This window comes from Grampus griseus (genome assembly GCF_964374135.1).
Source record: "Grampus griseus genome assembly, chromosome: 2".
NCBI lineage: Eukaryota > Metazoa > Chordata > Mammalia > Artiodactyla > Delphinidae > Grampus > Grampus griseus.
In genome coordinates this window covers 574,446-589,906 of record NC_139018.1, presented here as the reverse complement: position 1 = coordinate 589,906, position 15,461 = coordinate 574,446, and the positions used below count along the sequence as shown (strand labels likewise).

Genomic DNA, 15,461 nt, shown 5'->3' with positions numbered 1-15,461 from the left:
AGCCCAGGGCGGGGACCCCGGCCACCCCCGGCTGGCCCAGGGCGGGCGGCTCCAAGGCGAGGGCGCTTGTTCTCTACCTGGAGGGCTTGTCGGGACAGCCCACTGCCGCTGCTGCTGCCGCCTCGCTGCAGCGCCTTCAGCCCCGTGGCCGCTGTCCACAGCGAGGCCCTGTGTCTGAGCCCTCCCAGGTGGCTGCTGGAGAGGGAGTGGGGCTGAGCAGGTGAGGGGCAGGCGCAGCTCCCCTCACGCTGGGTTCGGCGGGCACTGTGTCTTCAGATCCCCAGGAAGACTGTGTATGACCAGTTAAACCACATCCTCATCTCAGATGACCAGCTCCCCGAAAACATCATTCTTGTCAACACCTCGGACTGGCAGGGGCAGGTGGGGAGGGGCGGCGCATCCTCCCCGCAGAGGGGAGGGGGGAGGGGGCGGCCCATCCTCCCTGCAGAGGGGAGGGGGGAGGCGGCGGCGCAGCCTCCCCGCAGAGGGGAGGGGGGAAGGGCAGTGCAGCCTCTGCAGGGTGGAGCGTCCAGGGGCTGGGCGTCCACCCGCAGGATGGAGTGGCGGGGGTGTCTGGCCAGCCTTGCCTGTTTGAGGACCCTGACCGAGGCGCGCTCACAGGCGAGGCTGGTGGTGGGTGGCTCGGAGGCTCACCCTCCGCCGCCTCCCAGTTCCTCTCGGACGTCCTGCAGCGGCACACGCTCCCCGTGGTGTGCACGTGCTCTGCTGCCGACGTCCAGGCGGCCTTCAGCACCATCGTCTCTCGGATACAGAGATAGTGAGTCCCACACCCTCCGTGGCTGCCGCCCGGGAGTCCATGGGGATCTCTGCACCCCAGCGTTTTGTGTGGCTCCGTCCTGCCGATCCGCAGTCTTGCCAGGGCAGGGAGGAGAGCAGTGGCCCAGGCGGGAGCTTCCTCAGCGCTGGGGGAATCCTGGGCGGGTCTGGGGGGCCTGGGTTCCGGTGACTCCATCAGCGTGAGCCGCGGGAGAGGCCGGGTGGAGGGGAGCAGGGGCGCCCTGGGGCCCCCCTCGGGCCCAGCGAGGCCGGCCCTCGCGGCGGGGGCGGCTGCCTGAGGCGTCTGTTCCCTCTCGTCCTGCCTGCGGGGCCGCAGCTGCAACTGCAATTCCCAGCCGCCGACCCCCGTGAAGATCGCCGTGGCGGGCGCGCAGCATTACCTCAGCGCCGTTCTGCGGCTCTTCGTGGAGCAGCTGTCCCACAAGACCCCCGACTGGCTGGGCTACATGCGCTTCCTCGTCATCCCGCTGGGTGAGGGGCGCGCTTGAGTCCTCCGCAGGAGCCACGCGGGTGCCCGGCAGCGGCGTCCGCCCTCCGAGCGCCCGCAGGCCCCGCAGCTTGGGCGACTCGATGTCGCCTTGGATTTGTTGTCAAAGTGCCAAGCAGGGCTTGGTTATTAACCGCTTTAAGTTATCAGAATCCTCTGCAAATCAAAACCAAAATCCCATTTTTCGGCTTACGCAGTATGTTGCAAACAAATCTGTCTCCTGGAAAGGGCTGAGGTGTAGAGGAGACCCCTCCCCGCAGCGCAAGAGGCCGTCTGGTCTGCAGGACACACCTCGGTCCGGCCGAGTGATCTGTGTTCCAAGGAGGCCGAGAAGCCGCTTCCTTGGGGACCGGGGGTTGGGGGCCGAAGTCATCGGGGAGGCGCGGAACTGCGCGCGGGGTCCGCGCATCCTGATGCTCTCCCCTCGGCTCGCAGGCTCCCACCCGGTGGCCAGATACCTGGGCTCCGTGGACTACAGGTACAACAACTTCTTCCAGGATCTGACCTGGAGAGACCTATTCAACAAGCTGGAGGCCCAGAGCGCCGGTGAGGCCCGGGCCCCGGCCACGCCCCTTGCGCCCCCGCCCTCGAGCCCACGCTGCCACGCCCCTCGCGCGCGTGCCCCCGTCGCCACGCCCCCCCAGCCCTGGCGCCCACCCCACCAAGCCTCCGTGAGAACCCGAGTCATTCGCTGTCCCCTGAGACGCGACCTGTGTGCCTGCCTTTTTCTCAGGCCCCTCTGGGGCCTGAGCGCCTGGGAGGGAGGTGGGGTCAGCGGGCCGGGCCAGTGGAGCCTCGGCCAGGATGCTTCCCTTTGCCCACCGTGAGTCTCAGAGGTCCTTGGCGACCGGGCCCCCGGGGAGGGCTCTTCAGGACTTGGACAGGCCTTGCTGCCCTCCCCAGGACCCCATGAGGGTGGCTGCCAGAGGAGCTGCTCAGCCGCCCCCAGCATGGCCGCCTGGATTCGGGGTGCTGGCGTGCAGCACCCCACGAACCCCTCCTGGTCTCCTCGTGCAGTGCAGGACACGCCGGACATTGTGTCGAGGATCACGCAGTACATCTCAGGGGCCAACTGCGCCCACCAGCTGCCCATCGCGGAGGCCATGCTGACCTACAAGCAGAAGAGGTACCTCCTGGGGCCTGGGTGGGTGTGGGGCGGCGGCAGCGACCCACCGTCCCTCTGCGGTCTCAGCGGGCAGCCCGCAGTTCTCGCTGTCCCAGCTCCTTGGGTTGCTCATTGGGCTCTGCGGGAGGGAAGCCGAGCTGGGATCGGGGGAGCCTGTGAGCCATCCGAGCAGCCCCCAGTTCTCCTCGACCACTGCACCCTTTCCCGATGCGTATCGGAGTTAGAATGAGCTGGTCGCTTTTTCTTTCTCGTTGTGTGTGTTGGGACTTCCGGTAGTAAAAGTTACAAGAATAGTGGTCCTGGTGCTTGGCCCCCAGCAGCGACCTGCCTTCTCTAGCCTGGGCACACGCTCCTCCAATAGCGGGGCTTCCCGGCAGGGAGACCCGTTTCTCACCCCGCCCAGTGCAGGACGGTGGTCAGGGGCCGTGCCCAGGACGGGGTGGGCCTGGGCGCACAGGTTGGGGGATCGAGCGGCCCCTTAGCCAGCCCCCGGACAGAGGCGTCCGGGTGGGGAAGGGCAGGAATAGGCAGACCACGCCGGGCTGATGAAGTACAGCTCCCCCGCTCCCGTCGGGGACGGTGCTCAGCTCCTTAAGGCGGAGGCAGAATCGAGCCAAAGCCTCTGCAGGCGGCCAGCGCGCAGCCTAGCGCAAGGTTCCCGGCTCTTCCTCTGCGCGGGGCACGGGGACCGCTGTGCTGGTGCCGTGCCTGGGGGTGCCTCGCCGCACCTGAGCATCTAGTAACGTCATGTTTTTCTCTTTGGTGGCTTTCTGAAAAGGAGAAAGAACTTTCATTTTGACTTTACTCTCAGGTACCGCTGTCCCTGGGGCCGCGCCCCCTTCTGCCCGCTGGCTGGTCTTTAAGGCTGTTTAGCAGTGTCAGCAGGTGGGCCCCGGTGCACTGCCAGCTGCCCTAGCCAGGCCTGCACTCGGGCCCCCACCCAGCTGCAGCGACAAAAGCCTGCTGCCTGCAAGTCGCTGGGCAGGCTCTTTGTTTCCGTTCTGAGTTTGGGTTTAAGAAATGGCCGACTGAACTTCTTCTCCCTGAGCTGCTCCATCTCTGAAGCCTGGCGGCGCTGCCTCTTAAATGCGCAGCAGGGGCTGGTTTCACCCCGAGAGCTGCCGGGTGCTGGCAGCTCTCTCCGACTGTGGGCCTTGCTCCCAGCACATGGTACCAGCAGCTGGGGGAGGATGGCGTTCATGCGGACCCTCCACGTGGGGGCGGTGGGGAGAGGGGATGGGGAGCTCGCCCTGGGTGACGGCAGTGGTCAGTGGCCAGCTCCAAGCCCCCGCCGCCCTGCACCCAGGCCGTGTTTACCTGGATGGGACCGCTGCACACGGGCGAAGTGCTCGTCTCCCCCAAGGCGGCTCCACCCTCGGTTTGGCTGTCTGTTGGGAGCTGAGCTCCGGATGCTCCCAGAGTTGCCCTTTCACACAGGGCCCCTGCCTGCCTGGCGTCCTGCACTGGGTCCCTCAGGGCGCTTCTCTGCCATGGGTCTCAGGTTATTTGCTCTCCTGGGAAAGCCCCCCAGGGAGGGTCCTTGGGTCCCAAGTGGCCTCTCTGCTGGGCCCTGGGCCAGACCAGGAGGAGGGGTCTAAGCTCGTTGGACTGTCCTGCTAAACAAGCCTCAGGGACTAGAGAAAGACCAGCCGTGGTGTGCGCTGCTGACCCCTCGGGCTGTCCTGTGGGCCTGCGCCGGCTTCCCTCCCCTCCCCCGCCCCAGCCGAGGCGCCGGGAGTCCGCGGCATGCTGCGCTGCCTGGGCCACAGCTTCTCGACTGTGCTGCGGTTGGCGCTCGTGAGCCTCGAGCCGGGGCTTAGGAGACCCTGAGCCTCCTCCGTGCCTCGTGCCCCCGCCTCCGCGTTACAGTGGTGACACCGGCATGGGGGGTCGGGCGGGGGCTCTGGATGCCCTGCTGGAGCCCTGTGAAGGCAGCGTGCCATCCACGCTTGGAGCCCGGGGCTGGAAGCGCAGCAGGTCGGCCTTTGCCTGCTGTGACAGAGAACAGGCTGCTGTCCACCTGGAGGGGTCAGGAGACCCAGGAGAGGATGGGCAGCGGGCACGGCTCTTCTGGTCCCTCTCCAGCCCAGGCCCCGTGAGGGCACCTGCAGGGAGGAGCCTATCTGCCCAGCGCCAGCTCCCGGCCTGGGCTCGGACCCGCCGTTTGTCCCCCCGGGCAATCGCTAGAGGGCTTCCCAGCGCCTTTACACCAGCCTCGTGTGGGCTGCGCCCCCTCAGCCTCCAAGCCCCCCCCCACCTCAAGGGGAGGCACGCCACAACACCCCCCATGTGCGGGTCTCAGGAGCCACGCCCAGGGGCCTTGCCGCAGAGCCGCGGCTCAGGCCCTAGGAGTTCTGTCCGCTGCCCTGCCAAGAACACGTGTGCCCCTCCGCACCCAGGGTCCAGGGTGAGGGTCTCGGTGGAAGCTGGTGTCACCCCCGTCTCGCCGGGCGCGTGCCGCGTTCTGGATGTGGTCTGCATGGCCCAGGGGCGGCTTGGCTTTGGCGTTTGTGGCGAGCAGTCCCTGAGTCCCGTCTCTTGAGGCCCCCGTTTGCCTGCCTTTCTGCGTGCCGATCGTGGGACGGAGGGGCGGGGGGGACGGGCCGTGGCTCGCCGAGGGTGGGAGCCCTGAGGGTCCGAGCCTCCCGTGCGCTGGGCCAGGGACCCCACCCGGCTTCCTGCTTCTTGCCGCCCTGCATGCAGAAGGAGGTCTGGGCGCAGGATTTGGGTTGATTCGTTGCTTGAAATGAAAAAAGAGAAGTTTTCTCTTCCAACTGTACTCTCCTTGCAAGGGGGAGAGAGACTGGTAATCTGGTCATTTGCAATTGGATGGACTGAACCTGGGTCTTTCACCCAAAGACATTTGCTGTCTCTTTTGCGAAGGTGGGGTGGGTGGTGCCGGGGCAGAGGTCGTGGGTGCCCAGATCCCGGGGGTGCCTTGGGGGGGGCGGCGGCTCCTGCCGGGACCAGCCTGACAGCACTTTGTGCTGGCCCCTGGGCCAGGGTCACTTGGCCAGCTGGTGGCCACACTTCACGGGGAGCGCCAGCCAGGTGCAGGCCTCCGCCCCCCCACAGGGGCAGGGAGGGGAGGGCCTCTTGAAGGCTCTGGCGACGTGGGGCTCCTGGTCCCGGGAGTTGGTACCCAGGGAGGCCCCCCCCAACCACCTGCTTGGAGCAGAGGCTTCTCCCTGAGTGACACCCCTGGGCCACTGCCTTGCGTGGCGCGCACGTGTGGACTCACCCGCAGAAGAGTTGATCTTTGACGACAGGCTCTGGTTTAGGGAGATGAGACAAATGGAACTGGGAGGTCAGCTCGGAGAGCAGGCCCACGGCTGGGTGGACGCCGCCAGCCGAGGAAGTGGGGAGGGGCGCCTATCTTCCCTGAAGCTGGGGGAGGGACAGAACGCTCAGGACCGGCCCCGCCCTGGGGACCTACACGGAGGCGGCCAAGAAGGAGGCGCTCTCCCAGCCGCCGGTGGAGCCTCAGTCCTGCGGGAGAACCCCTCGGACCACAGCCTAGGCTAAGGCGGACACCAGGCGGGGGCAGGAGCAGCCCTGGCTGGGGAAGAGGGAGAGGAAGAGATGGGTTTGCACCCCCTCGGCTCCTGCCAACACCCGCACCCAGGGCCCTTGGACACTGGATGCCTTTGCCACCGATGGGCTGTGACCAGCGGTTCCGGCGAGGCTGAGGTTCTGCCAGAAGTCCTGCAGAGCCCGTGGGCACAGAGCAGCAGCACAGCCCACAGAGCCTCAGTCTCGCCCTCGGGCTCCTCTTGGGGCATCGTTCTGTTAGAACGTGGCGTGTGCACCCCATCACCGAGGCCAAAGTCCTGGAGATAGGCCCCCCCCACAGTGGGCACCAGCTTTACCCAGACCGTCTGGGAGAAAGCCTCCCTAGCCTGGCTTGGGCCAGTCACCCCCGATCACTGGCAGAGGCCCAGACTGTTCCTGGGGCATCCTGGGGGCACAGAAAGCCGGCCTCTCGGGGCTCAGTGAGTGGGGCCAGCAGGAAGACCTTTGGGCTGGGCTGGGCTGGCTGCCCCGAGCCCCAGGCCCCCAGGATAGAGTGGCGGATTCCTGGGCGAGGCTGCACTCTCCACCCTTCCCCTCTGGGCTGTCCCGTGGGCCTCTGGACCTCGGTGCAGAGATGCGTTTGCCCTTGCTGTATGTCAGAAGGGTTTGCGGGTCTGAGGTCCAGGCCAGGCGTCCTGCGGGAGGGTGGGAGCGAGGCAGTGGGTGGGGCAGGGCCGCTCCGAAAGGGCCTGTCCCTCGGGGAGAGCGCTAACTGTCTGTTTCCCTCGTCTTAGCCCCGACGAAGAGTCCTCTCAGAAGTTCATTCCCTTCGTAGGGGTGAGTACTGCTCGGGCAGGCAGTGCCCTGCGCAGAGCTTCGCTGCCGCCTGGCTGGCTCCGCCTGCTGCCGCGAGACCGTTCCTCTGCCAAGAGGTCTTCCATAATCGCTCTGTTCTTGCATTAACTTGATCTGTTCCAGAACCTTCCTCACCAGTTTGAGCTGAGGACTTGCCTTATACGTTTCTCCCACCCTAAAGCTCTCTGTTTTTTCTTGCTGCGGTTGGGGGGTGAGCCCAGGCGTATCGCTGCCCCGGCTCTGCTGGGGCCTGACATGTGGAAGCAGGCAGCCCACCTGGGGGTGAGGATCCAGTTCTCAGCACCGTCCTGGGTGTCCGGGCCCAGTGTCAGGCTCAGCTCTTCAGGGGGTACCGAGGGTCGGCGGGCCTCAGGACAGGCCCCGCCTGGGGTGGGGGCAGAGGGCTGCCTCTGTCCTCTGGGAGCCGCAGGGCAGGCTTGCTCGGCTGGGATCACCCCTGTAAGTTGGGAGGTTTTGCTTTTTCCCACTGCCAAGGAGTAAGGGCTACTCCTCGCTGGCCAGGCCACGCGTCCACAGCCTGTGGTCCCACCGTGGTCTCCAGCCCGGCCTCTGCTGTGAGAGCCGTATGGCAGCCTGGCACAGCAGGGCCTCTAGGCCGTGGTTCGCTCTGCTCAGGCGTCAGGTGGCTGCTGGCTGTACTTGGAGGGTGCTGGTCCGGAGCAGCCTGTCCTGAGGAAGCTGCTGCGGTGACAGGAGGGCCTGTCCCGCTGGCTGCACTTGAGATGCCACCGCGTGACCGAGGCAGGAGCCGTTGTTGTCGTGATTTCTTTCACGTGACACAGCTCCCGCCCTGGTCAGGGTGGGGCCAGGCCCCCCCTCCCCCACCAGCAGCCCACGCGGGTTTGGAGCAGGCCCCAGGGCTGCCTTAGGGCCCCGCTGGGCAGGGCTCCCTCACTCCAGCACCTGACCCGCTGACATCTGCGCCCGCCAGTCTCACAGGCACGCAGTTTGCTGAGTCCAGGGTGTGGGCCCTGAGAGGTTCGCTCGTGGAGGTAGGGCGCCAGTCCTGCCGGAGGCCACGTGTGTCCTGAATGCTGGCCACAGCTCAGGGCCAGGCCAGGGGCTGGCTGGCAGCCTTCGTCCCGGGAGTGAGGGGTGGCCACAGAGCTTGCTTTAATTCAAGGGCGCCTCCCAAACATGCCCCCTGCACAGGGAGGTCCCTCAGCAGGGCCCGTACCGTGGCTGACCACGCAGGCGGTGGCTCCCTTGAGCTTAGCTCTGTCCCACAGACTGAGGGGCTGGGACCTGGCTCGGCCCCAGGAGTTCCTGGGGGCTGGGGGCACATGGAGGATGGGTGGTAGGAAAACAGGTCCCTGCCCGGTGTGGAGTCCCAGCGCCACCCCCGGGCCACTGCCAGCACGTTCCGTTGCCTTCTAGGTGGTGAAGGTTGGAATAGTGGAGCCATCTTCGGCCACTTCAGGTAACTCCATCATCCCTGCATTGGGGGCTGGGGTGCAGGAGGGCCGGGGCAGCCCCAGCACCAACACGCACCTTGCTGAGGGGCTTCTGTTCCCCATGGATGGGCCACTCCTGACCCTGGAGGCCTGACAGCTCCCCCTCAGCCTAAGCGGGGGGTGGGGGGGGGCGGGGGGAGGGGTCTCCCGCTTCCCACACATGCCCCCACCCAGCCCACAGCTGCCTGGCCTCCCTGCCATGTCTGGGTCCAGAGGGCTTGGGGCAGAGCAGCGCGGGAGCTCAGCACTGGCCCCCGACTCCTTCCCAAGGTGACTCAGATGACGCGGCCCCCTCGGGCTCCAGCGCACTCTCGTCCACCCCGCCGTCCACATCTCCCGCGGCCAAGGAGGCCTCACCCACCCCGCCCTCCTCCCCGTCGGTGAGCGGGGGCCTGTCCTCCCCCAGGTAAATGCAGCCATGTGGGCGGACGCTGCCCCCCAGCTCACGCCGTCCGTCCCCCCAGCGCAGCAGGGACTGTGCTGAGAACACTGGCAGTTCCTCGTGGTCCCTGGCTGTACCCTGGGGTGCCAGGAAGCAGAGGGTCAGGGCGGAAGGTGGGCTCAGCGGCCCTGCAGGGGCCGTGGTGGTGTCGACCAAGGCTCATCAGACAAGTGAGTCGGGGCGCTGGACTGCTCAGTCCTGGCCTGGTGTCTCCCCACCTCGCCCCACCCCCTGCCTTCCTAGGGACGGGAACTACAGAGTACAAATACGGGGTGCTCTGCACACAGAGGGGATTTTGGAAACTCAGATGTGAGTAGAAGGCGCGGGGACAGTGGGTGGGGGGTCCGCAGCCCCCATCGGATGCCCTCGAGGCTCTCGTGAGCAGAGCTCACCCAGGCAGGACCGCTGCAGGGTCGGGGAGGACTTGGGCCCTGAGACTGCACCTCCAAGGGGTCGGTGGGCCTGGGCCCACCAGACAGAGCGGCAGCGTGGGCAGGCGGCAGGTCTGGACACTCCTGGGTGACCCCAGCATCGTGACGATGCTGGAGCCACGGGTGCAGATGGGGCTGCCCCAGGAGACCAGGACGGCCCGCCAGCGGGCTCTGGGCCCCGAGCTCCCCTCCGTCCTCAGCTGCTGCCGGTGGTCCCCCGATGTCGGGCAGCACAGGCACCAGCGGGCGCCTCCTCGCCTGTGCCAGCTGTGGGGGTGCTGCCGTCACCCGCTGAGGACGGAGGGGTGAGCCTCCCTCGTCTTTCACAGCCAGGGCGTCGGCGCCGAGCTGATGGGGCTGCAGGTGGATTACTGGACGGCAGCCCAGCCCGCAGACAGGAAGAGAGATGCGGAGAGGAAGGACCCGCCCACCACCAAAAACACACTCAAGTGCACCTTCCGGTCTCTCCAGGTCAGCAGGCTGCCCAGCAGCGGCGAGGCTGCGGCCACGCCCACCATGTCCATGACCGTGGTCACCAAGGAGAAGAACAAGAAGGGTGAGGTGGGGAGGCGGGCTGGCTGTCGGGACAATCGAAGGGGCCGCTGGGCAGGCCCTGAGGGCACCACAGGCCTGGGGGCCGCTTCTGTCCAGAGCCCCGGGCAAAGGCCTCCTGGTGGGCGGGCGGTGGCAGGCAGGGTCCGTGCGGAAGGGGGTCCAGATGAGCAGGGTCCAAGGGCCAAGGTGAGCCCACAGCCCCTGCTACCCCCCCATCCCTGAGGGACAACGGGAGGACAGCACAGCCCCTTTTCCTCCTAGTGATGTTTTTGCCCAAGAAAACCAAGGACAAGGATGTAGAGTCCAAAAGCCAGTGCATCGAGGGTATCAGCCGCCTCATCTGCACCGCCAAGCACCAGCAGAACATGCTGCGGGGTGAGCGCTGCCCCCTCCCTGCCTCCCTGCCTCCCTGCCTCCCTCTCTCTGTCTCTCTCTCTGTCTCTCTCTCTCCTCTGTCTCTCTCTCTGTCCCCCAGCGGGAGTGTGTGTTGGGGGAGGATATGGAAGTAAACCAGAGCCGAGCTGGGTGGCTTTTCTAAGTTCACCTCAGGAAATGCTTTGGTTTGCTATGAAGTCATACTGCGTAGTTTGAGCTTTGAACACGCGTGGAGGAGGCTATTCGTGTGCGTGGAATGGTTTTCTCAGCCCTTTGTGCTTTATCTCAGCCTTTCTATAGAAGATACTCTGCAAATAACAGAATATGAGCTCTCGAGATTTTTCTTTTTTCATGAGCTCAAGTCTGCCTGCCTCTGTTGATTTTCTGGTTTAAGTGGAGAGTGTTTTAAATTGGGTTTGCAGACCCCTGCTGAGGCAGAGGGGCTGTGGACAAGCAGGTCCCCTGAAGTCGGGAAGGGGCTGGCCGTGGGGGCGGTGGTGGGCAGCTGGCAGGAAGGTCAGCAAGGTGGGCTGGGCCGTCCCAGACCTCTTCCTACGGGGCCACTGAGAACCAGCGAGTGTCGCCTGGGAGTCCCCGGGGGTGTCAGGCCCTCCAGCCTCGTTCTGTGCCACGGCCTGGAGGAGGGGCAGGTGGGTCAGGCGGTCTTGTCCCCCACAGTCCTCATCGACGGTGTGGAGTGGAACGACGTCAAGTTCTTCCAGCTGGCGGCCCAGTGGTCCTCCCACGTCAAGCACTTCCCCATCTGCATCTTCGGACACTCCAAGTCCACCTTTTAGCCCCGCCTGCCAAGGGGCCGCGCCGGCTCCCCGCCCTGCAGCCCTGCGATGGCCGAGCGCCGGGAGGGCCCAGCTGCTTTTCTGTTAACATTTCAGTTTACTGCAGAGACAGACCCCTAAAAACCCAGAGAAAAACAGTCTTAAGTATGAACATGCTCACTACCTGGAAACTAACGGGGCAGCCCCCCACCGGGACCCCACAACTGCTCTGCTTCTTAACCAGAACGTTCGGCAGGGGTGGGAGGTCAGGCGGACAGTGTTGAACTTGAGAATCGTGGAAGGTGTGTTGTGGCCTCAGGACTCCCCCCACCCAGCCCCCCAACAAGAAGGGTTCTTGCCTTTGCGTCCTGTCCTTCCTGAAAGCCAGGACTCTGCTTCCTCGGAGCCAGGGTCCGGCAGGCGGCCACCCCGACCCCCGGCTGCCTGTGTGCCCAGGCACCGAGCTGGGTGGCCAGAGGCCAAAGGCCAGCCTTCTGTCGGGGGCGTCCTGGGCAGAACAGAGGCCAGTCAGGCCAGTCAGCCCAGCCCTGGGCCCCAGCCACCAACCAGGCAAGAGATGCCCCGGCACCGCCCACTCGTGGATCCCAGTGACCTCCAGCCACAGGGGGCAGTGGCGGTTTTATAGTCGCGGATTTTTTAATGCTTTCAAATACATGTTGCAATGTAGCTGCCAAAAAGACGTTGCTCTTCTGAAGCCCCGACAGCCCCTTAGGGCTGAGGCAGAGCAGCTGTGCTGCCCGGGGTCCCCGCCCCCCACACCCACTGCTCCCCCCCGGCTGTCCCCGCGGCGCCGCTCTGCTTCTGCGAGTTGTGCCTGCCCCAGACTTAGTGGGCACGGTGGCTTCCGCAGCTGCCACCTCCTGCCCCCACCCCAGCCCCCGTGCTGGCTGGGAGGTGTTTGGCCAGGCAGCCAGGTGTTTGTTCTCTGAAACACTAATGTGGCCAGTTAGAGCTCAGACAAGGCGGCCAGACCATAGGGGCCAAGCCCCGTTGGGGCTGTGGGTGAAGCTGGGGCCCCACCTCTAGGCCGGGCTCCTCAGGACAGAGATGTTTGTGGTCTGGGTCCCTGCGGAGGGGGGCGAGCCTACCCTCCACCTGAGGCCAGGGTCCTCGCCAGTCCTCCCACTACCCCACAGGCCTGCACCCCAGCACTCCACAGGAAGAGCCCCCCAGCTCCTGCCCCTTGGCAGCTGTGGCGGTAGGACCGTGGTGACCCACCCAGGGGGCTGTGAGCCCAGTTTCCTAGGGCCGAGAGCCACACATGCTGTGCTCAGAAACAGTGCCAAACGCAGACAGGCTGCAGGCCTTTCCCGCTCTTCTGGAGGACGGGCCTCACCAACAGCCTGTGGCACAGAGGGGTCCCACTTAGTGGATGGAAAATGGCCTATTTTATTACCTGCTTACCTCCCCCAGGTGGCTGTACGGGGTCCGAGTGTCCATGGCTGAGGGCCTTGGACCTAGCTGGCAGACAGCGTTTGGACATGGCCTTGGACCAGGGGCCCTGCCCCTCCCTGGGAAGGACCTGGGGGAGGGTGCAGGCCGCTGAGCTGAGGACCCCTTGGGCGGCCTATGCAGCATCTGCCTGCGGCTACACTCAGAAGCAGCCTGGGGACCTTGAGCCTCCCCCCTCGTTCCCACCACTGGCCTCAGGGCCTTGGTTACTGCTCGCGTTTCCAAAGGTCACACTCAACGGGAAGGAGGTGCAGGTGACACACCCTTGACTTAACTTTCCAGCTGCAGAGCTAGTTTTAGAAGAAGGGCCAAAGGGGGCTGTCCCATCCACCCCTACTGTGAGCTGTCTTCCTCACGCCTCCCTGTGTCCTTGTACCCACAAGGAGAAGACACCCAGCACCTCCACCCTGTGCCGCTGGGCCTGCAGAGCCCAGTTGTGGTCTGTCCAGTGCCACGGGGCCCACCGGCCACACTGTTTATGGGCCCAGGAGGTCGTGCAGATGACCCCAACCACCATAACTCACTTGGAGACCTGGGCTTTGCTCACGCTGGTGCCTCGGTTTCCCCATCGGCTAAACGGGGATGGTCACGTTTCCCCAGCCTACCTCATGGAGCTGTTCTGAGGATACATACAAAAGCACTTTGTCCCTGGGAGGAAGGTGATGCAGAAGCCAAAGCCGTCTGTGACTGAGCCAGTGCAGCCGTGAGCACGTGGAGGGTGGTGGGGGCAAGTGAGGAACACGGGCCCCAGACCATGACCCACAGGACAGGAGCAGGGGTCCTCAGCCCATTGGGTGACCAGTGGTCCTTAGGACTCAAAGGTTAAGCCACCAGCCACCTTCAGGTAAGGCCAGGCTCCTCGTGGGCCTGGTGGCATGGTGTGGGCAAGCTCTGCCCTCGCTGAGGTCCCGTGGAGGTGAGCTCCAGCCCTGTAACCGGGCCACTGCTTCTCCCTCCTTGTGTTGGTCCCCTGGGTTCCCATCTCCTCAGGGCATGCAGGCCGGTGTCCCGAGTCAGTGTCACGGCTGCAGATCCGGACGGAGAGGGACTCTGGGCCCAGAACCAAAGGTCTCTGTGCAGCGGCAGGCAGATCAGAGCAGCCAGGGCCAGCATTGCTGCCCTGTCCTCACTCCCAGATATGAAGACCTGACTGGCCTTTGTCCCAGAACAGGTTCCTCATGACAAGACCGGGCCACTTGCTCCCAAAGGCCAGTTGCCTGACCCCTACACCTGTTCCTTGACCCCTCCCGAGACCCGTCCTGTCCTCCGGTGGAGAGGAAGATAAGTCCTTGGCAGGGGCCTGAGGACTGGGCTTGGGGGTCCCTCCCCCAGGGGAGGCTAAGGGGTGCCGCCGTGCGTTCCTGCAGACCCCCCGTCCAGTTCTTTGTGCGTTGTTTGGTTTCTAGGATGTACGTGTTGCTAGGTTTTTGTGTGTTTTTTTTTAATGGAAAACAGGATTAATGTAAATAGCGTTTTTGGAAAACAGATTCTAATCTCACGTTATGTGACCACGTGGAGTATTTTAAGGTGCTGATGCGACACTAATAAACGCGGGGAGCACTCCCAGGCCCTCCCTCGCCTGCTGTGTGATTCCTCTCGAGCAGCCTCGGCCCCTCCATCCGTCCAGGCGCGAGCTCCGCCCGCCCGTCGCGGGCCGGCGCTCCGAGGCCCCCACGCGGGGCGGGGACCCAAGGGGGCCTGGGGTCAGGGCGCGGACGGCCGGGGGCGTCTGCGAGGCGAGTCCCTCCGAGCGGCGCGGGGCCGGGACTCCTCGAGAGCCCGAGATGAAGCCCCGGGCCATGGACACCGGAGTGGAACCAGGTCCGCATGGCGAGCGGAACCCCGGTCGGCCCCTGACAACCGAGACCAGGACGCAGGCACGGAAACGGGCCGGAAGCGGAAACGACAGGGCGGAGCCTGTCGAAGCGGAAGTTCGTGGGGCTCGACTCCGCCCCCTCGGGCCTTGCAGAACCGCTGTGGGCCCCACCCTTTGACCCTCCCACCACAATGGGCCCGCCCCCGTCCCCGTAGTGTGCCCCGCCCCTCCCCGCCCCCACCCAGTGTACCCCCACCCCGTCCCCGTGGTGTGCCCCTCCCCACCCCCTTCCCCACCCCTGCACCCCTTGTGTACCCCACCTCTCCCCCACCTCCGTACCCGTAGTGTATCCCGCCCCTCCCCCGCTGGCCGCCACCTCCCCTGGTTCTCTCCCTTTGACGCTCGCCGTGTGTCCCCATGACCCTTGCCCTGCCACCCCTCAGCGAACTCCTCATCCCCAGACCCCATGGAGTGGAGAGGGGCCGGCTGCCGTCTGCTGCGGCGTCTTCACGCGTGGTCGTGCGGGCGGGGGGCGCAGAGCCTGGACCTTGGGGTGTGGCCCGGGGGCGTTGAGGTGAGGGGTCGGGCGTCACAGGGGTCGGGAGGGGGGAGACGGGGAGAGCTGGGGGGGGCCCTTCTTTCTCGTCTGGTCGTTCCGCGCCTTCAGTGCGCCCCGCAGGCAGGGTCCTGAGGAGACGTACCTGGGCCGTCTGGGGGCACATGCAAGGAGCTGGGGCCGCGGTGGGAGAGGGGGCGTCCCTGGGGGAGCCTGCAGGAGGCCGGGCAGGGCGGCGGCCCAGCTGCTCCGGCCTGGCTTGACCATGTGGAGAAGAATGGCTGTAGGAGCTGGGGACCCAGGACACCCAAGGGGGTCGACCCTGCTGGGTGTCCCTGGCTGAGGCCCACCCAGCACTGTCTGGGCAGTGGCTGGAAGATGAGCCCCGCAGATCCTGACGCGGCCTCCCTCTGCCCGAGGGGCCCAGGTAGCCGTGGGCACCTACCCCCAGAGCCCCAGAGGTGCAGGCGAGCCCCCCAAGGGGCTGGAGATGGACAGCGGGAAGCGTTTGTTTAAGGCCTTCCTGGGGAAGATGCCAGAGTCGCAGCCACAGCCGTCCCAAGAGAACGGGCAGCCCTCGGCTCCACCAAGCCCAGCGGTGGCCTGGGGCCAGCCCGGGGCCCCGAGCAGCAGTCAGCAGGTGCTGCAGACTCAGGACTGGGTAAGCTGAAGCGGGCTGTGGCCTCTGGGCCCCCGGGCTCCTCTCTGGAAACCTCGGAGACTGGCCGGGGAGGTGTGGGTGGAGAGGGGCCTCTCGAGCTGGGGTAGGGCCGAACAGCGTCT

The 15,461-nt window shown here is 65.8% G+C and overlaps 1 protein-coding gene across 5 annotated transcripts in view; it reads left to right on the top strand.

The window, feature by feature from the left end:
* PACS2 (phosphofurin acidic cluster sorting protein 2) overlaps positions 1–13,868 on the top strand; it is a gene marked incomplete at its 5' end in the record, with an annotated part of 62,838 nt that extends 48,970 nt beyond the window's left edge. For 2 of the 5 annotated variants that reach the window (XM_082649670.1, XM_082649669.1), the window contains 12 exons: positions 277–381; positions 672–778; positions 1,115–1,269; positions 1,721–1,831; positions 2,303–2,411; positions 3,190–3,222; positions 6,719–6,761; positions 8,178–8,220; positions 8,525–8,660; positions 9,457–9,683; positions 9,944–10,057; positions 10,736–13,868. In XM_082649670.1, coding sequence (XP_082505796.1) covers positions 277–381; positions 672–778; positions 1,115–1,269; positions 1,721–1,831; positions 2,303–2,411; positions 3,190–3,222; positions 6,719–6,761; positions 8,178–8,220; positions 8,525–8,660; positions 9,457–9,683; positions 9,944–10,057; positions 10,736–10,854 — 1,302 coding nt within the window. In that variant the 3' untranslated portion in view covers positions 10,855–13,868. Of the gene's footprint in view, positions 1–276; positions 382–671; positions 779–1,114; positions 1,270–1,720; positions 1,832–2,302; positions 2,412–3,189; positions 3,223–6,718; positions 6,762–8,177; positions 8,221–8,524; positions 8,661–9,456; positions 9,684–9,943; positions 10,058–10,735 lie in introns of those variants that run through there. The other 3 variants (XM_082649672.1, XM_082649671.1, XM_082649673.1) reach the window with 2 other exon arrangements.
* Between the last annotated feature and the right edge of the window lie 1,593 nt (positions 13,869–15,461).